The following is a 24,429-nucleotide window of genomic DNA, read 5'->3' on the forward strand; positions in this document are numbered from 1 at the left end:
TCCCCAACAAGGAGCTCTGGGTAGAATTCCAGGAAAAAAATAAAAAATGAATTACTTTCATAGAAAATGCCCTAAGAATACTCACTCTACATTTCCAGTACCGTGGAGTAAGAAAAGACAAAGAACCTGTACCTGGCTTTGCAAATATCTCGTCTGCAGCTGGAAGAGGAAGGCTGCCTGTAAGACGAAACCAGAAATGCCCTGGTTAACATCAAAGTGTCAATCCAACAGTCCCTGTGAGTTCTGTTTTTCAAGAAGATATTTCCTCTTGATGAAAGACCACAAAATCGGAGAACCAGAGCCACACCAGTCAATGCTAGCATGCTAACTGTTTGGAATCTTCCAGAAAGGACTGTCTGACAGAACAGACAAGTCAACCTCTAACTGGCTGAAGCAGAAAATAGCTCACTGCCTTGACATCTGAACGGCTCTGAGGGTACCAACGGTGGGGGTGGGTATATCCCCAAATCCCAGGGAAGCCCCGGAAACATCCTGATTAGCTTGCAATCGAGAGTAATCACGGCATAAGGAAGGGAAGTTCTTCCCATGATCAATGTGTGTATTTCCTATAAGCTGCTGGACCTCAAAATGGTACCAGCTTTGAGAATCAGAAAGGGAGGGATGGCAGGTCCAAGAGATACTCGCAGAACGGACACAGGAATAGCATTATATAAATGAAAGGACGGAGGCACACACATGACCACATTCATTAACTGCTTCACAAAGTGCAACGCAGGGCGCCTGGGTGGCTCAGTCGGTTGGGTGTCCGCCTTCAGCTCCTGTCCTGATCCCAGCGTCCTGAGATGGAGCCCAGAGTTGGGCTCCCTGCTCAGCGGGGAGTCTGCTTCTCTGTCTGTCCCTCCCCCGCCACACTCATCCTCTCGCTCTCTCTCTTTCTCACTCCAATCAATCAATCAGTCAACGTTTAAAAAATAAAAGATTTTTAAAAATACCCTTGACACTTACAGGAAGAGCAGGAATAAAAATCATCACATAAATCTGGGCTATCCTGAAATATACAACAAGCAGTGTTGGTTAACATTCAAACAATTGCTGATCATACTTCCTCAAACTGAATCCATGCAGTACTTTATAAAAATTAAAACTGAACATAATTTACATGGGGAAATTTAACGCTCTTACGAGACTTTTCCAACAACCCAAATTAACCCTACAGTAGGCGGGCTGCAGGAAAGCTGGACTTCACACCTCCCAGCTCATTCTTCGCCAGAAAGGTAGAAGGAACGCACAGCAACATGAACTGGAAACTTGGCAATACTTAGAAACTGAGTCAGGACCGTAGGTGTATCTCACACTGAAGCCGGCCAAACGGTCTTCTAGAAGAGCAGAGGTGCCTCCCCGCATCCCATGTACCCTGTAGGCGATCCCACAGAGCTTGCTGGAATTATAGCTTAAAAAAAAATAACACCCCAACTCGTAAAACAAATGGGAAGAAGAAAAGGGAAAAAAAAAAACAGGAAGGAGACTGTGTTGCCATTCTGCTTCTGGGAGGAGAGAAGTACTCTGCGTGTTTACAAAACACACATACACACATTCTTGTCCTACATCTTTTCACTCGGGACATGGCATCAGGTCACTGTGTTACCCTGTGTCACCCCGCGTCACCCCGTGTCAGATGGTCCCCCACCAGCCCTCTCTCCTATGGTCTGCACATCACAGCTTCTGTTTGCCATAGGGTTGGAGTCCAGGAACGTGGACGTGAGGAAGAGGACAGGACAGCCCCTTACTCTGAACCTGGGGTTCTGACATGAGTGATGCTGCTGACCTGGAGACTTCGGGGTCTTGCTTTAAAAGCAGGAGGATGCGCTCCGTGTTGATGAAGACGGCCCAGCATGGAAAGCAGCACAGCAGCAAGATGAGGATTCCTCTCTGAAGGATGATCCCCACGCGTTTTAGGTTCTTGCCGCCAAAGGACTCGAGAGAAGAAACACATAATGGTAAAGAATGCCACGGTGTGGGGCGCGTGGGTGGCTCAGTGAGTTAAGCCTCTGCCTTCAGCTCAAGTCATGATCAGAGTCCTGGGATCGAGTCCCACATTGGGCTCTCTGCTCAGCGGGAAGCCCGCTTCCCCCTCTCTCTGCCTGCCACTCCGCCTGCTTGTGCACTCTCTCGCTCTGGCAAGTAAATAAATAAAATCTTAAAAAAAAAAAAACTTAAAATTGACTTAAAAAAAAAAAAAAAAGAATGCCATGGTGTGCTGAGAGCAATCTGGGAGAGGCGCAGGGCAAGCTGCATGTCTGGGACCAGGGAGGGGCACGGCAGCTGCCCCAGTGGCCTCCACAGTGAGACGGAGTCGATGGAAAAATGACATAACCTGCTGAAGTCTAGGAGGGACGAGGGTAGAGAAGCCAGAGCTGAGCAGCTGCTGGGTGGCCAGACCACGAAGCAGAGAGCCGTCCAGGGGAGGACAGGGCAGGCCCCAGACAGAAGCAGACCCGACCCAGGCCGAGGGGCTGCAACCTCACAGTGGCCTTGCTGAGTCTGGGTCTCGTGGAGCTTTTCCCATGTTCCCTTTCCTTCAAGTAACCAGAATGATTGTCTCCTTCCACACCCAAAAAGTGGTCTACCTAAAAATACGGTACAAGAAGCAATAGAAACAAATTTTTTAAAAAAGCAATATAGGGGCGCCTGGGTGGCTCAGTGGGTTAAAGCCTCTGCCTTCAGCTCAGGTCATGATCTCAGGGACCTGAGATCAAGCCCCGCATTGGGCTCTCTGCTCAGCGGGAGCCTGCTTCCTCCTCTCTCTCTCTCTCTGCCTGCCTCTCTGCCTACTTGTGATCTCTGTAAAATAAATAAATAAAATATTTAAAAAATAAATAAATAAATAAATAAATAAAAAAGCAATATACATGACAAAGAATATTATAAAGGCAATGTGTGCACCTGCTTCATACCACGTTCTCCAAAACACATGGTTTAAAACCATGCAGATTTTAGAATGGTGTGGATGTGTGAGTGTACACAGATGGAAGTGTTTGTAGGACAGTCACCAAAAAGTTAATAGAAAGAACTCAGAAGATTAAATTTTAGTGATTTTTCCCCCATCTTGTTCAAATACTTTTCTAGGTAATCTGAAGTTTCTATATGTACTTGACCTTTAACTATCTTTTTATTTTATTTTTTATTAATTTTTTTTTTTTACAATCTTTTTAAAAGGCTATTTAAGGGGCGTCTGGGTGGTTAGTCGGTTGAGCGGCTGCCTTGGGCTCAGATCATGATCCAGGGTTCCTGGGATTGAATCCCACATCAGGCTTGGAGAGCCTGCTTCTCCCTCTGCTGCCCACCCCCCAAGCTTGTGCTCTCTCTCTGTGTCAAATAAATAAGATCTTTAAAAACTAAGAATAAAGGGATGCCTGGGTGGCTCAGTCATAAGTGTCTGCCTTAGGCTCGGGTCATGATCCCAGGCTCCTGGGATCGAGCCCTGAAACAGGCTCTCTGCTCAGTGGGGAGCCTGCTTCTCCCTCTGCCCTCCCCCCTGCTTTTGTGCATTCTCTCTCTCAAATAAATAAATATTTTAAAAAATAAAATAAAATAAAGAGGCTATTTAAAATCCAGGAAAGGGGCACCTGGGTGGCTCAGTGGGTTAAGCCTCTGCTTTCAGCTCAGGTCATGATCTCAGGGTCCTGGGATTGAGCCCCACATCAGGCTCTTTTCTCAGCAGGGAGCTTGCTTCCGCCTCTCTCTCCTGCCTCTCTGCCTACTTGTGATCTCTCTCTCTCTCTCTGTGTGAAATAAATAAATAAAATCTTTTTAAAAAATAAAAATCCAGGAAACAACGTGCTATTATGGAATACATTTACTAATACAGAAGAATGCCCATTATATATTGATAGATGGTGAAATAAGTCATAGATGTCTTTATTTTTTAAAATATGAATAAAAATAAATGGTGCAAAAAAAGGACAAAAAACTAGCTTAAAATAAAAATTCACATCCTACACCATGCCAATCCAGAGCTAACTTGAACTTAAATTGCATTAATTCCTTTAGAGCCATGTCTAGCTTAGCCCATAGAAACCATCTCAGGACACCTTCATGCACAAATGGCCGCAGAGTTGCACAACAGCTCAGGAGACACCACATATGCCCAGTGCTGCTCCCTCCTTGGGACACAACCCTGTCCTCACTCTCCCAGGCACTGGGTTTGAAGGCAGGACCCATTCGTCATATATCCACCCACCCATCTATCCACCACCCATCTATTCACTCATTCATCTACCAACCACCCAAACATCTATCCAACTGTCCATCCATCTACCCAACCATCTGTCCACAGCATCTACCCATCTCTGCCTGCTTCCCTGCCTTCCTGTCACTCATTCAACAAACTTCCAGGGTATAGAAAGCACAAGGCTGAACTTAGGGATTCCAAGACTGAATGGGATAAAGGCTCTCTCCCCAAGCATCTGGGATCCTATAGAGGAAACCACTATGCTTCTAAAGTAGGCAGGTGAGGGCGCCTGGGTGGCTCAGTGGGTTAAGCCTCTGCCTTCGGCTCAGGTCATGATCTCAGGGTCCTGGGATCAAGTCCTGCATCAGGCTCTCTGTTCGGCAAGGAGCCTGCTTCCTCCTCTCTCTCTGTCCCTGCCTTTCTGCCTACTTGTGATCTCACTCTGTCAAATAAATAAATAAAATCTTAAAAAACAAAAAAGTAGGTGGATGAGATGGAAGACAGACCCAGCATTGAAAGGCCTGGACCAGAATATGACTCTCCTTTGATTATGCTAGCACACCCAACCAGAATTCCCAATCCCATGACAGCCAGTGAGGACGGAGAGAAATGAACAGATTCTCTGCTAACATACGGAGATGGGAGATAAAGGATTCTGACTTGAGTGGAGGACAGTGTATTCTTGTGAGAGAAACAGTTCAGGTGGGAAAGTCTGATGAGTTTAGTTCTGGTCGAGCTGAGTTTGAGATGTCTGGAATGTGACCAACTTTCAAGCCTGGACCTCAGGAGACAGATGGGAGCAGGAGATGGACACGTGAGTCTTCAGCACCGGGCGAGGGAGGGCAGTTTTAGGGTAGGAGAGATCATAACAGGAAAGAAAAAGGAAAGCCCCACCTGAGCACAAAAGGAAGCTGACTCTCCTTATATCCAGTCACCAGCAGCATCGTATTTGACAAGTAAAAGCCACAGAGGAGACAGTCCCCTACATGGTCTCCCACAGGAAAGGTAATCGACCAAAACGGGTCCTCACCTGAGACATCAGAGTGTCGCAAGCGGAGGCCAAGCCAGTTCCCACGGAAATCCCAATGACATTCACCACCTGCAAGGAACAACATGGAGCTTGGGCCAGCACCCCAGGGACCAACGGGGACAGTGGCTCCCCCCACACCAAGGAATGAATATCTTCGAAGAGCAAGCAGAAGGCTTTCTCCTTCAGGTCGAACGGCTGACTGTCAACTGTAAACAGAAATGCACCCTCTGACGAGAGGACCACAATCCCTTCATGTCGACCAGGGTGTCTTACCAACTAAGTTTTCTCCACACAGTGCCCATTGCGACATCTCTGTGAAGAAGTGAGGTTGTGACCCGCAGCTGACAGCAAGGACTCTGGTCCTCGATGTGCGAGGCAAACCTGTCCTGAGCAGGTGCCACGAGCTTGCCACAAGTTCCAGAAAGCTGCAGCCATCCAGGTGGTGGCCTGAGGCCGGGAAGGCTGGTCCCGGGCTTTAATCCCTTAGTGAGGCACAGGGACTCGTTCTGGGTCACCCACTGGCTTCGGCCTCAGCCTGGGCCCCTGACAATGGAGGGCACAGCCCAACATGCTGTTTTGCAGTGGCCGGTGGGGGGTAGAGGGGAGCTGGAGGCCCTCGTTTTTATCTCCCGTCTCACCTTTAGCAGGGAGGTCGACCCCCCGTGAGTTAATTTCTTGACTGACCAAGGTCACAGACTCCAGCCCCCCAGGGAGTCGGTGACAGGCCACACACAGAGCAAGTTCCTGGGCCCTGGACCAGGGCACAGCAGGAGACGCCCACACCAAGACACCCTGTGCTCTGCCTGCCAGTCCAGGGCAGCGTCAAGGTTTAAAACACCAAACACTCTCCTCGGCCTTCCAGGAAAAGACAGGGAAGCCTCCCTATCCCTCTTCCTGGAGGGCTCCGAGTCTCTCCCCAGGTCAGTGTCCTTGTCAGAGTCTGCCCTGACTCCCATCAAGGGCTGCTAACCCTAAGTTCTGATGTCACCCCCTCCCCATACAGTGACCACCTGTATGCTCAGCGGGTTCCAGACTTGCTCTGTATCTCCGTGACAAGCTATCCAGGACACCGTCTTCCACTTTACCAAAGGAGCTGAGAGACATTCCTCTGACTCGATATCAGAAAGGCCATCCTTCCCCCGAGTACAGGGCTCTGTAACATCTTGGGCATGCTGGGAATTTCTGGAAACTACCAGGGCGGGAGTCCAGAGTACGATTTGCACCTTCTTGGGTGCTGATCAATCCTAGCTGAGTCTTTTTCTATGCATGTTTCTTTGACCCTATCCTACCAGCTATTTATTTATCCTTCTGTCTTGGAAGTATTTTTATAAACCAACTCAAACTTTTCAGGAAGCAAGATAAGGTATAAATAAATGTTCCCAGGGGGCGCCTGGCTGGCTCAGCTGGTAGAGTATGGGACTCTTGGTCTTGGGAGTCGTGAGTTTGAGCCTCACGTAAGGGGGAGAGATTACTTTTTAAAAAAAATTTTTTTTAATGTTCTTTTATTTTAAAAAACAAGCACTTTGGGGCACCTGGGTGGCTTGGTCATTTAAGCCTCTGCCTTTGGCCCAGGTCACCATCACAGGATTCTGGGATCGAGCCCCGCATTAGGGTCTCTGCTCAGCTGGGAGCCTGCTTCTTCCTTGCCCTTCCTCCTAGTTGTGCTTTCTCTCTCTCTCCCTCTCTCTCTCCCTCTCAAATAAATAAATAAAACATTTTAAAAATAAATTTTTTTAAAAACACACTTTGATAAATCCTCTCATTCCACCAACAATTTTTCGTAAGGCAGAACATTTTTTAATGTATCCAGCTTTCATGAATAGTTGTGGGTTTTTTTTTAAGATTTTATTTATTTGACAGAGAGAGATAGTGAAAGAAGGAGCACAAGCAGAGAAAATGGGAGAGGGAGGAGCAGGTTTCCCACCAAGCAGGGAGCCCAATGTGGGGCTCGATCCCAGGACCCTGGGATCAAGACCTGAGCCAAAGGCAGACGCTTAGTGACAGACCCACCAGGCGCCTCTCATGAATATTTTGATACTGGGCCTGCTGTCTTCTTAGCAATTAGTTATAGCTTAACAGCTGGTCAAAAACATAGTCTAACCACCCATTGCTTAAGGAAGGACAGGCACAGACCCCTTGACCTTGAACCTTAGCTACAGAAATTCCTCTTTTTGGAATACACCAACCTTCCCATATACCCTTTTCAGGCCTATTACCTGAATTTCAGGTTTCTTTTCTTTTCTTTTCTTTTAGATTTTATTTATTTATTTGACAGGCAGAGATCACAAGCAGGCAGAGAAGCAGGCAGAGAGAGAGGAAGGGAAGCAGGCTCCCCACTGAGCAGAGAGCCTGATTGCGGGCTCGATCCTAGGACCCTGGGATCTTGACCTGAGCCGAAGGCAGAGACTTTAACCCACTAAGCCATCTAGGGGTCCCGAATTTCAGGTTTCTATTCACCCTGTACCTATGAATTTTTTCTTCAAAACGTAAGAACTCTTCTTATGCTCTTATCATCAGGTGCTTCGGGATGGAAAAGTGTGAAAGAATAGCGCTGGGAAGGTCATGCCCAGGACATGCCCAGGTGAAGCCCAGCTCACAGTTCCCCGGAGCTATGTCCTTCTCTGAAATACCCACTTGGGCCAGATCTGAGCCAGGCACCAGGCTCAGCAAAGCTTAACATGAGCCGCCCAGTCGACAGGAGGGCATGCTAGGACATAGAACGTGGCAGAGCCCCAGAAGGACAGGCCCTACCTGGGGCTTCCAGGAAAGCTTTCTGCAGATGCCCCAAAGTCACATCTAGAAGCATACGCCCCAGCCTCCCACACAAGTCGCAGAATGCAGTGGGCACCCATAGGCAGGATGCCCCGTGCCTGGATTTCACTGCCTGGTGCCAGGAGCAATGAAGGGGTTAAGCCAGGAGGTGCTTTGATTTTTTTTTTTTTTTTTTTTTAACAGCTGGGACTGGAGGAGGATGAGATGGGAGTCAGATCCAGAGGAGGGGCAGCCCAGGGCTGGCAGGTAGTGTGCAGACCAGGCCAGGACAGTGATAGCAGGAAACAGAAGATGAGGAGTCATTTTAAGAAATTCAGGACAGGGGCACCTGGGTGGCTCAGTGTGTTAAGCCTCTGCCTTCTTCGGCTCAGGTCATGATCCCAGGGTCCTGGGATCGAGCCCTGAGTGGGGCTCTCTGCTAAGCAGGGAGCCTGCTTCTCCCTCTCCCTCTGCCTGCCTCTCTGCCTACTTGTGATCTCTCTCTCTCTGTCAAATAAGTAAATAAAATCTTTTAAAAAAAAAAACAGAGGGGAGGGTCTAGGTACTCCCGGCGAAGATGGTCACTCGAGCTTCACACATTTTCTGAGTGTGAGGGGGTCCTGGCATATTCAAGCCGATGGATCCCGAGCCGGTTAGACACGGGAGGGGGCACGTTGGTCAGGGAGGGAGACACAAATCTGAGAGGCATCAATAAAGAGGAGGAAGGAGGGGAAGAGACAGAGGTACACCTGTCAGAGGGTGGCAGGAGATCCGAGGAGAGTCAGCAGAGGAAGCAGAGAGGAGGCCAGGGGTGGCAGGGAGGCCCGGTTAGGGCGAGGCCCCCGGAGAAGGCAGAACGGGATGTCACGGGCAACATTAGGGCACATGAAACAGAGTAGTGGAGAAATACAGGCCACCCCGCAAAGGGCAGAAAAGGAAATAAAGACCTAAGACTTTCTGGCAAAGAGCAGAAGTGGCTAGAGGCTGGACAGGGGGCTTGGCAGGCGGACGGGGGCTGGAGGTGGTTTTACAGAAAGGAAGAGACCTGGATACATTTATCCTAGTGCAGAGGGACCAAGTAAAGAGAAGAAATGGAAGAGGAAGGATGGTTCTGGAACACAGGTGGTCTTGAAGAGGGGAGTAATGGTGATCTGGTGTTGACGGGCAGACGAGGGGGTGTCAGGCATGGACTGACCGGCCCACAAACCTGGGAGGGAGAGAAGATGGAGGGACCACAGCATGGGAAGAGCCCACGAGGTCAAAGGCAGGTAGGTGTGGGGAACTGACGGCACAAGGATAAAACGTTGCCAACAGGAAAGTAAAGTTTAAAACATCTACAGGGGGTCTATGCTGTGGGACAAAATGTGTACTGTGTGAGCCCTGGAGTAGATCTGGGGGACCCTGGAAGCCAGTGAGATGGAGGGACACTGGGCCCACCCCACATCCAAGGAGACGAGCGCCCAGGTGCTGGAGTGTTTGCTGAACACTGAAGAGACCCGGTTCTGGCCAGTGGATATCCTGACAGGGAAAAGTAGAAGATGTTGTACCTGGACGTAATGTTCAGACACGGGTATTGCAAAAAGACAGTCTATTCGATAAAGGGTATTGGGAAAGCTGGACAGCCACAGGCCAAAGAATGGGACTTACACTATACACAAAAAAATAACTCCAAATGGATTAAGGGCCTGAAAGCAAGACCTGAAGCCATCAGAGAGCTTGATGAAAACATAGGCAGTAAGCTCTTTGACATTGGTCCTGGTAATGATTTTTTGGATTTGATACCAAAAACAAAGGCAATAAAAGCCAAAACAAGCCAGTGGGACTACACCACACTCAAAAGCCTCTACCCCGTAAAGGAAACCACCAACAAAATGCAAAGCCAACCTACCGAATGGGAGAAAATATCTGCAAATCGTGTATCTGGTAAAGAGCTCATCTCGAAAGAGACGAAGAACACATCCAGCTCAACAGCAAAAGAACCCCAAACAACCTGATTAGAAACTGGGCAGAGGATCTGAATACAAATTTCTCCAAAGACATACGAAGGGACAACGAATGCTAGAAAAGATGCTCAACATCACTCATCCTCAAGAAAATGCAAATTAAAACCACGAGGAACTACCACAGCACATCTGTGAGAGTCTGGGACAGAAAATAACAAGTGTTGGAGAAGATGGGAAATCCTTGTGAACTATGGTAGGGGACGCCAACTGGTGCAGCCACCTGGGAAGACAGTAGGAAGGATCCTCGAAAACTTAAAAACAGAACTTCCATACTATCCCACAATCCCACTTCTGGGTTGTTTTCTTTTTTTTAAAGTTTTTATTTACTTACTTGACAGACAGAGATCACAAGTAGGCAGAGAGACAGGCAGAGAGAGAGGAAGCAGGCTCCCCACCAAGCAGGGAGCCCGATGCAGGGCTCCATCCCAGCACCCTGGGATCATGACCTGAGCCGAAAGCAGAGGCTTTAACCCACTGAGCCTCCCAGGCGCCCCCAAATTCTGGGTATTTAACCAAAGGAAACAAAAACACTAACTCAAAAAGATATCTGCCCCCCCCATGTTCACTGCTTATTCCTAAGCCAAGATAAGGAAACGACCCAAGTGTCCCCTGATGGATACACAAATAAAGAAAATGTGGTCCACACCCACGTGTGGGAGCTCCGATGCACAGTATAACTCAGCCATAAAAAAGAAAAAAATCTTGCCTTTTGTCATAACATGGATGAACCCTGAGGGCATTATGCCAAGTGAAATAAGCCACTCAATGACAAATGCTATAGAATCTCACTTATATGTGAAATCTTAACTAAAGAAAACTAAACACATAGATACAAAGGGCAGACTGGGGATTATGAGAGACTGGGGGGTGGGCTGGGGGCCGAGGAGCTGGGTAAAGGCAGTCAAAGGGCATAAGGTTCCAGTGACAAAATATGTAAATGTGGGGATACAGTGTACAGCATAGTGGCTATAGTTAATAATATGTATTGCACGTTTGAAAGTTACTAAATCTTGGAAGATTTCATCATGTGGAAAAAAGTCTTATGTTTAGTGACAGATGTAACTAAACTTAGAAGGGTGATTATTTCGTACTATATACACATAACGAACTAATACATTATACACCTGTATGTCGATTATGACAGCTCAGTAAAAAAAATTAATTAAAATAAGTTTTTAAGAAAAGACACTGGGAAAGAAAAGTTTGGAAGCTGGAAGGTAGAACCCTACCCCCCCACTGTGGGCCCCATGGAGAAACAGACAGAAAGTGTCCCTCCAAGTTCCCAGTAACAACCCAGTATTAATATCTGTTCACAGCCAACAGAATTACCAGGAGTTCAAGGTGTCTCAGGGGCCACAGTGACCTATGGGGGTAGGGGTCAAGTTCATCCTCTCCAGGGGACATAGTTAACAACCGGTCTATAAAGCTTCTCTGCTTTCTTGGCTCTTTCTAGAAGCCCCACGTAAACTCTGAAAGGAAGAGGAAATATCCCTTCATGTGAATTAGTTCCCTCAATGACAGACCTGTAAATAAAACGACTCATTCCACACAGTGAGGTCATCCCAGCCATAAAGCCACAGAGAAACTTCGGTGGTCCCGCCCGCAGAGACCCACTTTCAGTGGGAGCGAAGGAGACATTTTCTAAGACTGGGAGTCCACCTTGCCGTCACCCCTTGGAAGGATTCTTCACTTTCCCTGAAAGCCTGGATGAAAGGCAAGAGCGAGGCCCCTTTCCATTACATCACTAACAAAAACCCAGGGACAAAAGACCTCGAAGGAGGTGCCATTTCAACCCACGGCCCACAGGGAGCCACTATAGGACGAGTGTGAAATACTGCGCCCATTGCGAGCTGTGTAATTCGAACCAATGGCAGACAACCTACATTACCTCTAAGTTATTTGATTAGATTTTGTAACCGGGGGTGGGGGTGGGGGAGCAGTTCTGTACGTTTCCCCAGCACGATTTCTATCATTGCCACCAACTCCCTTTGATCCCTGGCGGGAGGGTTACCAATACGCGCGCACGCCTGGACACGACCTTCTTTCAAACCTACGGACAAAGCGAAGACAGGAACCCCAGGGTCAAGGTCCGACGGGGCAAGGGAAGACCTCCGCCGTCAGACAACGCCAGTTCCGAGGCTCCACCACAGGGTCGACCCCGAAGGACAGAGGCGAGGGAGGACGGACACCTACCGACACCGCGAGCGTGACGGCGTCCAGCTCGACTCTGCCCAGATGCCCGCAGAAGATGGAGCTGACGACGCTAATGAGGAAGATCATCAGCTGCGCCAGGAACTGCCGAGGGAAAAGGAAGGGGAGCGCGAGAGTGACGCCAAGCCGCGGGGGAGGCTCCGGGAGCGCCAGCAGCAGGCGCTGCGCTGCGCCCGGGCTGGGCCGCCGTCGGGGGTAGGGGGCGCGGGGCCACGGGGCCGTGCACTCACCACGGGGCCCGCGAGCGCCACCAGCGCGGCCGCCTCGCGTCGCACGTCGGGCGGCAGAGCGCCCCGCAGGCCCCGCAGGCAGACGCGCCAGCCTGGGACGTCGGGCGGCTGGGCGCTGTCCCGAGGGGCGATGGCGGCGGCGACTGTGGTGGCGGCGACAGTAGCGGCAGCGGCTGCGGTGGCGGCGGATGGGGGCTCCATGCTGGCGCGGGCAGTGGTGCCCGGAAGGCGGCGGTGGGCTGGGGGCCCTGGCCCCGCCCCGCCCCGCGCGGCCTGGGACCGTCCCACCTGCGCACGCGGTCGGGGAGGGGGAGGGGGAGGCCGTGCCCCGACACCAGGGACGCCCCCGCCAACCGTCGCGGTCCGCAGACCCCCGGGGGCTAGGAGCGAGGATCCCGAGGGGCAGCACACAGTGCGAGGAGCTGGAGGCCGCGTGGAGTGGGGGGCTGGGAGCCTCGCGAGGACAAAGGAGGATGTGGGTCGTTACAGTGAAATGTGCGGAGGCGGGGGTTGGAGAGGGCGAATTCGTAATTCCACCCTGCGCTCCTCCGGAGCCCGCTGCTGCCCTTTCAGGTGACTCCTCCCTCTGCCTCGGGTTACGAGTGTGTTCAAGTATCCCTCGGGGGGTGCGCTCCTCACAGGCAGGTTGGAACCGTGAGATAAGCCTCCCCACCCCCCATCCCGGGGGCTCCTACCGGAGGGCAGACTCCGTGAGAAGTCCCTAGAAGGCTAGGGAGTAGGAGTCCGGGGACCAAATGAAGAGGGTGTGTATGAACTTGCTAAGGAGAGCGTGGAGAGGGGATGTTGCCGGGCCCAACCTTCAGGGCCGCCTTTATCTTGGTCCCCACAAAAAAATGATCCTCTAGAAAGAAGCAAGCATTTTAGGTGGAAATGCCTTAAGGTGGCGCTGGGTAGTTTTCACTCTTGGTAGCAAACTTCAGATCTGGTCCACTATCTGTTCTCCCAGGGCAAAGACCAGGCCTAGCTCTTTGTATCCATCCAAGCACCCAGTGTGCTGCGCTAAGGGGTGGGCCCCACCCCCAGAAGGCTGAGTCCTAAATTCTACGTGTCCACTGCTTAATCCAAGGCCACTATTGAGGTCTCGTGCCCTGCTTCCCCTGAGAGGAAAGAGCAATGGCTTGGATTGTCACAGCTCCAAAGACTTCCCTAACTATTCTCCAAAGCCCCAGGGGAAGAAGGGAACATTCACTGAAACCTCACCCTTTTGAGACAGAACTACACAAAACTTCCTGGATACACCATGCTTGCCACCAAAGCTGGGGTGCCTTTTTTTTTTCTTTTAATATTTTACTTGACAGAGAGCCCAAGTGGGGGAGTGGCTGACAGAGGGAGTGAGAGAAGCAGGCTCCCTGCTTATTAGCTCGATGTGGATGTAGGGTTTGCTCTCAGGACCCTGGGATCACAACCTGAGCCAAAGGCAGATGCTTAACCAACTGAGCCACCCTGGTGCCCAGCTGGGGCAACTTCTTAAAGACAAAGACACAAACAGAAGATGAAAGGGGCCTGCCCAAAACCCAGCCTCACATCTCCTAGACCCCCCTCTTCATTTCTTCTACCTTCCAATTTAACAATCCCCCCCCCCCGCCCCCTTCTATCAACATGAGAAACCATCTGACTTCTTCCTTTGCCTGAATGAGCTCTTCAAACCCTGTATTAAAATTTTAAACAAATTTTAACAAGTTTAACAAATTTAAAACAAATTCAAAATTAAAACATTTTAAGACAGGAAGCTTGCTCATCAATGCCCTCTGACTCCTTTCTGCTTAATCTACATCTTCTCCCCTTCTGGTTTCTCAAGCGACGCCACTGCTCACAGCTCCTGTGATCTAGATATTAACAAATGCCATTGGCCCGTTGCAGAATCACTGAAGGCACGAGGAAAGATATAGTGCAAAATATATTTTAAATAAGACAGTAGGAAACCTGAAGCACTCAGTACAAGGGTTTATATCTAAAGAAACATTCAGCATAACAAGTAACCAGCAAAGCTGTACATGAATGTAGTCAGTACACAGTGGTCCTTGGTTAAGACAATGGCACATAAATTGAATCATTGTCACTCTGAACTTTCCAACATTGTCTTGGACAGGAACATAATTTGTACCTTAGTTCCTTTTCCTCATGAGAAAACATAACTTGGAACTTGTAATTCTTCAAACCCATGAGCCCAGTTGAAACTAACTTAACTAAAAGCAAATTCCCACTGTGGGGCCTCTGCATTTTTTTGTCAGCTTAGAATTATCACTTGTCCTGACTCTCCCTCTCTCTTTTGCCTATCACTCAATTCTGACATACACTCTCACTAAAATCCCTACGATCAAGATCAAAATAACCCCCAGGAGCAGAAGCCCCCGCCACAGCACCAAATGTTTCCCAGTCAAGTCAGTCGTGTCCCTTGGCTGGGCCTGAACATCTTCTTGGTGCCTGTGCTGGTCCAACCAGGTCTCGTGTTTTCTCCTCACATCTCTCACTCTAATTCCTCCATGGCTCCCGGGGCCCCCTGAAGGGAAAAAGAAACTTAGTTAGCAGTCCAAAAGGATTTTTTTCCCCCTAGGTATACAAGATGCCATATAGAGGAGCCTGGGTGGCTCAATGGGTTACGCCTCTGCTTTCGGCTCAGGTCATGATCTCAGGGTCCTGGGATCGCACGCTACATCCGGCTCCTTGCTCAGCAGGGAGCCTGCTTCCCCCTCTCCCTCTGCCTGCCTCTCTGCCTAATTGTGATCCCTCTCCATCAAATAAATAAATAAAATCTTAAAAAAAAAAAAAAGATACCATATATACATGTTACTCATCAGAGGCAAGTTTACTCAGGAAGAAGTTGCTACCTTGGATACATAAAAGAAATTCCATTTCAGAGTCCCTCTCCGCTCACTCACCCACAAACTCTGACTGGATCCGACTGTTGTCGGCCTGGGTCTTCTAGGGAGCTCGCCCCCCACCCCACAAGAACTAGAGAAATACGTGGCCTCTCGAAGTGAAGGTTCATAGGGGAAGTTTTCAGGGAGCCAACACTCGTCTAATGAGCAGTCCCAAAGGAGAACAAGGCCAACAGAGGAGAAAATAACCAAAGAAAGAATCCAAGGGCATCCCCAGAACTGAAGAGAGATGTGGATCGAGTCAGAAGGCCTACTGAGCATCCCCCGGGATAGTGACAGATGTATGTCGTCTTCCCACACTCCCTGAGGGAAGAATAAAAGCAGTTAACCTAACAGAACAAGAATAAGATGAGCAGAGCGCCTGGGTGGTTCCGTGGGTTAAGCCTCTGCCTTAAGCTCAGGTCATGATCCCAGGGTTCTGGGATCGAGCCCCGACTCAGGCTCTCTGCTCAGTGGGGAGCCTGCTTCCTCCTCTCTCTCTGCGCCTGTCTCTATGCCTACTTGTGATCTCTCTCTGTGTCAGATAAATAAATAAAATCTTTAAAAAAAATCAAAATAAATTTAAAAATAAATAAATAAAAAATAAGATGGGCATCAGACCTCTTAGTAAGCATAATGGGTATAAGTTGTGAGAGAAAGGAATTTCAGAGTAACACCAGCTCTCACTCTCACAAGATGCTTTCTCCTGGTGGGGGTGGTGGGCTTCTCCCTCTCCCTTAGCCCCTACCCCCTCCTCATGCTCTCTCTCAAATAATCTTTTTTAAAAAATGTGTTTTCTCCACATCAGGCATCGTTCTCAGCCCTTCACATGTACGAAGCTCACTTGCCTCTCAAGACAGCAGCATGAGGTACTAGGAAGTATTGGTACTCTGCTTTTATAAATGGCAGACAGGAGAAAACTTGGACCAGCCATTCTCTGAAGACAGTTACAAAAGCTGGACAAGATAAGTGAAAAGTGTCATCTTGAAGATGTCAAGAGTGCTTACCAAGGTAATGAAAAGTCGTCAGGGCAAGATCTAGGGGAAGCTGGAGACCCAGAGTTGGGAGCCAGCCTTTGGAGCCTCTTTGGACCTGAGAGTTCTCCATCGGGATGGACCAATGCTTTCGGGAGTTCAGTCCCTACCCAGGTAAACCCCTCTGACTTCAGGTTGGATCTCAAGGGCTGCATCCAAGACTTAAGGACGGACCAGAAGCCAACCAGCCCTCACCCCAGTTGCCGCCAAGTCAGCTGGATGGGCTAGGAGTCTGGGTTGTTTCAACCGCCCTGCGCTGCTGGTAACCCTAAGAGTTTGACAGAACCAAAGGAAAATCCTCTCTGAAGACCGAAATCGTCGTTGGCCTCCAATTACTTCTACCCACAGTGTTCAAATACAAGATCAGGAACCAGGCACATAGGGGACACTATGTGAAAACTAGTGGGAGCTGTAATTCACCAGCCACTGAGTTCAAAGGGGTTCAGTTAGAAAGCAGCAAGGAACAAGTCTGAGTCCATGACTCAATGCCTGAGGAACTGGGAATAGAGGGGGGTTTACTAATGGGACAGAAGGAAAACGATACCTACAGTTGCACCCTGCTCCCCAGAAACAAAAGTTAAAAACAATAATCTGGGGGTGCCTGGGTGGCTCAGTGGGTTGGACCTCTGCCTTCAGCTTGGGTCATGATCTCAGGGTCCTGGGATCAAGTCCCTCATCAGGCTCTCTGCTCAACAGGGAGGCTGCTTCTCCCTCTCCCTCTGCCTGCCTCTCTGCCTACTTGTTCTCTCTGTCAAATAAATAAATATTAAAAAAAAAAAAAAACAATCATCTGTTTAAAGCCCACCTATGTGTTGGCCTGGGGAATGGGGGAACCCCACGAACATAAACTTACTCATGTCAGTCTCCAAGATAAGGGTCCCAACACAGGATCAAGCATTAGAAATGCCTTTGAGATGCTTACATCCAAGGCATGGATGACCAGAAGCCTCGAACCATCTAGAGCAGTGTATTAATATCCGGAATGCAAAGCAAACAAACTTCCAAGTCTGTTGACCTCAAATTGGTGTGACTTTATCATTTATCATTTACTGCCCGAGTTCAGGGGGCACTCACGGCAGCCAATCTGTTTGTGTCCCACTGACAGCCCCTTCCAGGACCACCCGGAGAGAGACCTATTCCCAGAGCCAAGGCAGTTTTCCATACCTGGGTCCTGGCAGGCAGCTGCAGGCTCATCCTGGACCATGTTCAGTCTCAAATTGGCATGGATCTGAGCCTAGAAGATGAAACTCCAAGTAAATTCACAAGGCTTTATTTACCATACTGTTAGGAAACTGACTTGACCACTCCGCTTAGAAAAAACCAAGCCATTTTCTTTAACTGACATGAGATTGGAGCTTCTCTAGTTTACAAGTACGTAATCATCTTTCTGAATGATTGACATGGGGTCTCTGGGTGGGAGAAGGACGGATGGAAAAGCATAACATCAAGGGGAAAGCAGGGCCCGACATCATAGAATCCGTTCCTTTCCCTTCCCTTTATCTCTTAACCTACCATCTATTTTCAGACCCACACTGACCCTAGCAAGTTGGAGAGAGAGAGACACGCAGGTATCCTCATGAAATATTTTGGGATCATAAAAAACAGTATCAGGATGAATTTGCTGGCTTCCCACTGTCCCGCCAGTTCCAGATCTTGTCCTGAAATTGGTTTTCTGGGCACAAGGCTGGTAGCTTACTATAGGACACAAGGAAGAACGGAACCCCTATTTTTTAATTCACTGACTAAAACAAAGGGGAATGGATAAATGGATAAGATCCAGGGTCATCTGGCCCTTTGCATCCGAATTAAATGCAGCTAAAGCAATAAAGTAGCATTGGTGATAAAGGGGGAAAGGCCCTTTCAAAATGAGAGAGAGAGAGTGCCTGAGCTGATTTTGTTTTCTAGGACAGGAATTTTTACCCGGCCAGCAACGAGCACAGTTACCTCTTCACAAGCTTTTTTCCAATTTAGCCAAGCAATAAAGCCAAGAAAACACAGAGATTGTGTGATGGAACAAATGATGATCCCCAACCACAGACCTAGAAGTGAAAATATGTAATAGAGGTTAATTCACTGGAAAACCAGGCGTCCCTGGGGAGTAAGCTGGTCCCCTGTCACTTCTGAGAATCCGCTTTCATGACCCCGGGGTGGAACCCACAGTGAGACACAGACCTTGCTCGTGCTCCCTCCTTTGGTTCCCAGAAGGTTCTGGGAGGCCCAGGGCAAGTCACTGCCCAGGCCTTCTGGATCTCAGAACTGACATTCAGAGCCTTTTTTGGTCTTTGGGAGCCTAACTATTAAGAGAAGCACTAATTATAAGGAGAAGAGGTTCCCAGGACAATCTATTTCCTACTTCTAAGAGCACGGTACTTCCAAACAGCTATGTTCTATTTTCCTCAGCTAACATGTTCAAAATGCAAAAGACAGTATCTGCCTTGTACATTCCCTCCTTTGGTGCTTCCTACAGGCCCTCACTGGCTCTGGGCACAGACTTCCAGAGCTCCCAGGATAGGGTTGTCCGCAGAGAGAGAGGACCACACCAAAGGAGAGGCTGAGTGGAAATGTAAAATGGGAAGGGCCACATGGATCCCAAGATCCCATCACACTCCACCTAGAAAACCCACACCGGACACAGAGGGAAGCCCCAAGCAAGGAGGGTTTCTTTGGTCAACAGTGAAAAAGTGAATATACCAACGGGCAACTGTCAGACCATAGGCAAAAACAGAACACTGATCCATAGCCTACAGCAACACTGATCCATAGCCTACAGCAACACTGATCCATAGCCTACAGCAACCCATCGCTCTGCCTGCCTCTGGGTCTCTTTGCTTTTCGCATCGGGTTGGTTTTTATTTCCACAGCCCATTATGGAGGCCCCGCAAGACCTGGCCTATGCTACCAAATATCATGGACGCCAGCATTCAACCAGATGTGGGACCCGCAGAGGCCCCTTGTGCCTTTCTGCACGTGGCGCATGCAGTCCAAGGGAACGTGGTAAGTTGGGGCCAGGTCCACAACCCAGTCTCTATAGTGACTGCCTTGGCTGTATCTTCATTGGTTTGGTGCCTGGGTACCGTTGCTTACCATGTGTTTGACATCCTTGATGGAATTGGGGTTCCTTTTCATCCCTTTTGCTGTGCTCTGTGCTCTTTTTGTGGTGCTGGTCAAGTGTTGTCACAGAAGGAGAATTAGAAGCCAGGGCATGGCCTGTTACATGTGTCTATCCCCTAGACCTGTGAGTTTGTGGTTCTCACCCAATGGGCACCCATTTGGACCAGTTCTTGCTACAGGTTACCCCAAGAACCAGACAAGGCTCTCCTGTTGCAGTTTCGGGTCCTGAGAACTTGGCTTTGATCCAGAGAGCATTTTCCGCCCACCCGTGCCACCTGCCGTTCTGGAGTCTAAGAAAGTGCTGATGTGTCCCCACTGCTGCCCTTCCGTCTCCTTACATCCGTGAGAAAGTGAAAACTGAAATTGGAGCCCTCATATGAAAACAGAACCTGATATGAAAAATAGCCCTTTCGCCAAACGACAACACCTGGCAGAACATTTGGAAAGGACTTTGGGACAAAAATGAGACGAGACCCAAAGTAAACGAGGAGCCCCACAGAGAGACAGCTGGGGAACCTAACCCCTACTCTCCCCACCCCCCAGCCAGCCACCTACTACAAGAACACTGGTAGACATCGCAAAGAGAAGGATGCTAAGAAAGATAAACCAAGACAAGGCAGAGTCTCTCATTTCAGATCAGTAAGAGTCCTCAAGGAGGCCAAAAGCACTCATTAGACCCTCCAGGGGAATAAACTGTAAATATAGGCGGTCATTCTCTTCAACGCCCGGTGGACACCTGCTACCCTTGCCCACCTTCAGCCTCAGCCTCCATGTACCACACAGGTGGCTGGTATTCCAAATACGCCACAGGTTTTCCCAATCTCCCAGTCTTGAACTGGGACCCTTGAACCCTCGACTAAGAAACACTCCTTCCTGCATGTGATTACCAGCCCTGTGGAATGTCACAGGCAGAGACTGACTTTGCAGACAGAATTATGGTATCAAAGGCACAGCAGAGGGAACCAGGTCTAGAGGTCCCAGACAACTCTTTTTTTTTTTTTAAGATTTTATTTATTTATTTGACAAAGAGAGCTCACAAGTAGACAGAGAGGCAGGCGGGGGGTGGGGGGACAGGCTCCCCGCTGAGCAGAGCCCAATGTGGGGCTCGATCCCAGGACCCTGGGATCATGACCCGAGCCGAAAGCAGAGGCTTTAACCTACTGAACCACCCAGGCGCCCCATCAGATGACTCTTTTATTCATAATCAAGTCGGGGCTGCTCCGGATAGATCTCGCCTTCTCTATCGTGTTGGATGGTGGGTTCCAGACAAGGAACTTGACCCTGTACCTGACACTCCACGGCCTTGATATCCTACTGACAGAGCCAAGTAATTGCAGCAAGATGCATAAAAGTTCAGATCGCTCCTACTAAATTCTCCCTAACCTTCCTCAGCATCCCTTCAAGGCCAGCAAAGGGAATCAAACCCAGAGCTGAAAGTCTTAGCCAGAGGTCTTCTCATTCCCCAGATGGGCCCTTGTAGCTGCCACGAAAAAAAAAATTGGGCACCTGGGTGGCTCTGTTGGTTAAGCGACTGCCTTCAGCTCAGGTCATGATTTCAGGGTCCTGGGATCTAGTCCCACATCGGGCTCTCTGCTCAGCAGGGAGCCTGCTTCCCTCTCTCCTCTCTGCCTGCCGCTCTGCCAACTTGTGACCTCTCTGTCAAATAAATAGATAAACCAAATCTAAAAAAAAAAAAAAAATCAAATGAATGAGGCTATTGATTTACGCAAGACTCAGGGTCATCAACAAAATTGTGATCCCTCACTTGCGGCTAATACTTAACCCAATACCGTCCTGACATCAATTCTGCCTGAAGCCACTTGCTACAACAAGGTGGGTCTTTGGTCTGCCTTGTGCAGCTGCCTCTACACCGGGACAGCCAACAACTCTTTGCTTTCGCTGCAGAGGACAACAGTGGGTCTGAAAGTCAGGCCCCCTCCTATTTTTCTCAGCATCTCCATCAAGAACCGTAAACATCTAAATTTCCCTTGTGATTCCGATCTCCTACATTTAGCACCAGAGCTCCTGCCTTGTGCAGAAAATGAGGAAGCCCGTCTTACAAATCCTGTTTTCTGGTTCATGGCCTTGGCACAAAAGGGACCTCGTTTCAAAAGCAAAGTCACGATTTTGCCAGAACACAGCTCATTTAGGGTCTGACCTCAGTCTGGGATTTCTAGGCTTAGCTGGATATTATAGACAACGAGTGTCAAATTTCCTTGAGATCGCAATCCGTCTTTATGAACTGACGAAGTCGATAGGGATAGACCCTCTGCTCAGGAGGCCCCAGGTTTCTGGAATCTGACGAAGACTCCTCAACCACCTCCTTCAAGCCCAGGCATCCCTAACTACCCAAAACCCCATTTTGTCAGTTTGCTCCTGAGCCATCTGGATAAGCCCCTGGGGTTTTAACTCAACCTCTCAGGTTCAGGCAACAGGTTCTCTATGCATTAAAAACTTCTGATGCCCGAGTTCTAGGCTACCCCCCAAATCCCACCCCAGATCCCACTGCTGGGAACACACAGCATTCTTCAGCCAGTGGATTAACAGAATCTTCCAAGATTCTGTTGCTGCGTGTCCCCTCCTCTCCCACTACTCTTCACCCCAACGGCCTAAGAGTCCTGTCACTCTCCGAAACTCCCAGAAGGGGAGCCTGGTGGCTGTCTTCCCTGTGCCAGGGAACTCTCTGTACCTCACTCAGCTTTATCTGAGAGCCCTCTTGACGACTCTGACCTAATGTTATTCGCTGGTGAGTCGTACCTTTGCTCGGGAGCTGGAGGTTATTGGCCAGGATGTGCTAGCCCTAGTGTGAGCTCTCCTTCGGACCACAGTCCTCCCCCTGCAATCCGCCCAGACAACGGACCCCGTTGTGCTTCCTAAAGCCGCCATAGACCAGAGAGGGAACATCTGTGCGGGCAGCCCATTCACACCTTTGGAAAAGCAGCCGCTGGTTTGGGGGTGCTTGGGAAACAGAACAGATTGCTCTCTTGTGCTGGAACCCCCATCACAGATGGACAGCAAATTAAGGAGCTTTTTTTTTTTTTTTTAGATTTATTTATTTGAGAGAGAGAAACATGAGCAGGAGGGACAGAGGGAGAGGGAGAGAGAAGCCCAAGTGAGCTCCGCATTGAGTGCAGAGTCAGATGTGGGGCTCGATCTCACAACCCTGAGAACAAGAACCAAGACCAAGAGTTGGGAGCTTAAGCAACTGTACCACTGAGGCACCCTGACAAGCTTTTAAATACACTCCTATTACCCAGACAGGAGGCTGTTCTAAAGCCGTGGCCCCGGTCAGACAAGAAAATGTGGGCGCTGTAGGAAACGTTCCCATATCATTGATGCCAAAAAGCGACTTTAACCAGGTTCTGGTCCTATCTGAGGCCCCAGAAGATCAGTCTCTGGAGGGTTCAAAGAGGCCATCATAAAACATCAACATTACGAGATGCCTGGGTAAATCAGTCAGTTAGACGTCTGCCATCGGCTCAGGTCATGATCCTGGGGTCCTGGAATCGAGTCCCACATGGGGCTCCCTGCTCAGCACAGAGCCTGCTTCTCTCTCTTCAACTTCCCCCGTGTTTGTGCTCCCTCTCTTGCTATCTCTGTCACAAATAAATAAATAAAATCTTAAATAAATTTAGTAATAAAACTTATTTTATTACTAAATTACTAAAACGGTGTCTCATTCTAGGATAGACTGAAGCATGTCCTTGCTGAAAAGCTCCAACCTCACCATCACTAAAAAGATGCTTGATTTTTTGTTTCCAACCTGAGACATTCCAAGTTTTTTATCAAGTGACTGAGACACACCCACTACGGGAACCATATAAAGAAACTCTGTAAGATATTGCCCCCATTCAAAAACGATCCTGTCCTCCTCACCCACCATGGGTGGGAAAAGTCCTGGAAAAGGAGAAAAGACTAATGTCCTCCTTGAACTGAAATTAGCAAAACTTTGAGCAACACTTGAGCTCCCTTGGCCAAAGGTACTCCCTATAGTCTTTGCACACCATATACAACAGACAGTCACCACTCGCAGAGACACATCAGCTGCCTCTATGAATTCAGAACTGGAAGGCCTATGTCTAGGGATTTCAGCCAACACCAGACTGACCAGACTGACCAGACTGACTGGCTACATGCCAAATCTTACCAGGGTCCTACTGCCGACGCTTAAGCCTGCCTTTCCCACATCTTCCTAAATAACTTCTTCATCATCTTTAGCCAGGAGATTTCATCTACTGGAAGAGACAGCAGAGGGAAACTGCTCCTGAACCTTGTTAGAAGGGACCCTATCAGGGCTTTTGAGTCTGGCTGGCTGCATTTTCTCCCAAGTCTGGAATGTTTCTGTGCAGCCATTCTCCTAGGGGGTGACCACCATGATGGACACCATCAAGGGGCTCGAGAAGATCTTGCAATACAGTGGACCATGAGATGACTTTATAATCCCAAGTGGTAAAGATCTGGCTCTCCAGCCTTCCCTGAATTCCCTGAGTTTCTAGTTTTCCTTGAAAAGAGACTGAGGCACTGAATACACAGACAATGGCCACATCATGTATCAGAGAACTATGACCCCCCAACCTGTAGCAACATATCCAGGAAACCCCCCATCTACGATAAGCATCCCAAAAGTGAGCCTGCTACCATCAGTCTCACGGGAAGCTAGACTTCTATCTCTAGGATTATTGCACCGAGCTCAACAATAACTTCCATAACTGTTGACCCCAAATGGCCAGGATGCCATCAGTAACTGACAGCTTCTTCCATTTCTGTCTCTGCTTCCAGCTTAGGGCCAAGCAGAGAAAACCAAAGCTGCATCCCGCCTGATCAGCCACACAGGACCCCCCACTTCGGTTAGCCCACATCTTTCCCAGGCCACCGGCGTCCATCAGGGTCCACCTGACACTTTCCTGTTCTCCACCATGAAGCTCTCTCACTCCTCGGCCTGCCTTGGGGTCTCTGCCAAAACTCTAGTGATGGTGGTCAAGTCCCCT

At 49.1% G+C, this 24,429-nt stretch overlaps 2 protein-coding genes across 5 annotated transcripts in view; both read right to left on the reverse strand.

Moving 5' to 3' along the window:
* The window catches only part of LOC132003314 (multidrug and toxin extrusion protein 2), a 66,970-nt gene extending 54,471 nt beyond the window's left edge, over nucleotides 1-12,499 (reverse strand). For both annotated transcript variants that reach the window (XM_059378670.1, XM_059378669.1), the window contains exons 1-6: nucleotides 12,418-12,499; nucleotides 12,170-12,271; nucleotides 5,223-5,291; nucleotides 1,787-1,935; nucleotides 967-1,009; nucleotides 133-177 (exon numbers count right to left, since the gene is read on the reverse strand). In XM_059378670.1, coding sequence (XP_059234653.1) covers nucleotides 133-177; nucleotides 967-1,009; nucleotides 1,787-1,935; nucleotides 5,223-5,291; nucleotides 12,170-12,256 — 393 coding nt within the window. In that variant the 5' untranslated portion in view covers nucleotides 12,257-12,271; nucleotides 12,418-12,499. The remainder of the gene's footprint in view (nucleotides 1-132; nucleotides 178-966; nucleotides 1,010-1,786; nucleotides 1,936-5,222; nucleotides 5,292-12,169; nucleotides 12,272-12,417) is intronic.
* Nucleotides 12,500-14,369: 1,870 nt separating this feature from the next.
* LOC132004568 (multidrug and toxin extrusion protein 1-like) overlaps nucleotides 14,370-24,429 on the reverse strand; it is a 53,728-nt gene continuing 43,668 nt past the window's right edge. For all 3 annotated transcript variants that reach the window (XM_059381122.1, XM_059381123.1, XM_059381121.1), the window contains 3 exons: nucleotides 18,275-18,369; nucleotides 17,495-17,564; nucleotides 14,370-14,938 (listed from right to left, as the gene is read on the reverse strand). In XM_059381122.1, the coding sequence (XP_059237105.1) occupies nucleotides 14,715-14,938; nucleotides 17,495-17,564; nucleotides 18,275-18,369 (389 nt within the window). In that variant the 3' untranslated portion in view covers nucleotides 14,370-14,714. The remainder of the gene's footprint in view (nucleotides 14,939-17,494; nucleotides 17,565-18,274; nucleotides 18,370-24,429) is intronic.

The sequence above is a fragment of the Mustela nigripes genome, chromosome 16 (genome assembly GCF_022355385.1).
Source record: "Mustela nigripes isolate SB6536 chromosome 16, MUSNIG.SB6536, whole genome shotgun sequence".
In the NCBI taxonomy this organism is placed as follows: Eukaryota; Metazoa; Chordata; class Mammalia; order Carnivora; family Mustelidae; genus Mustela; species Mustela nigripes.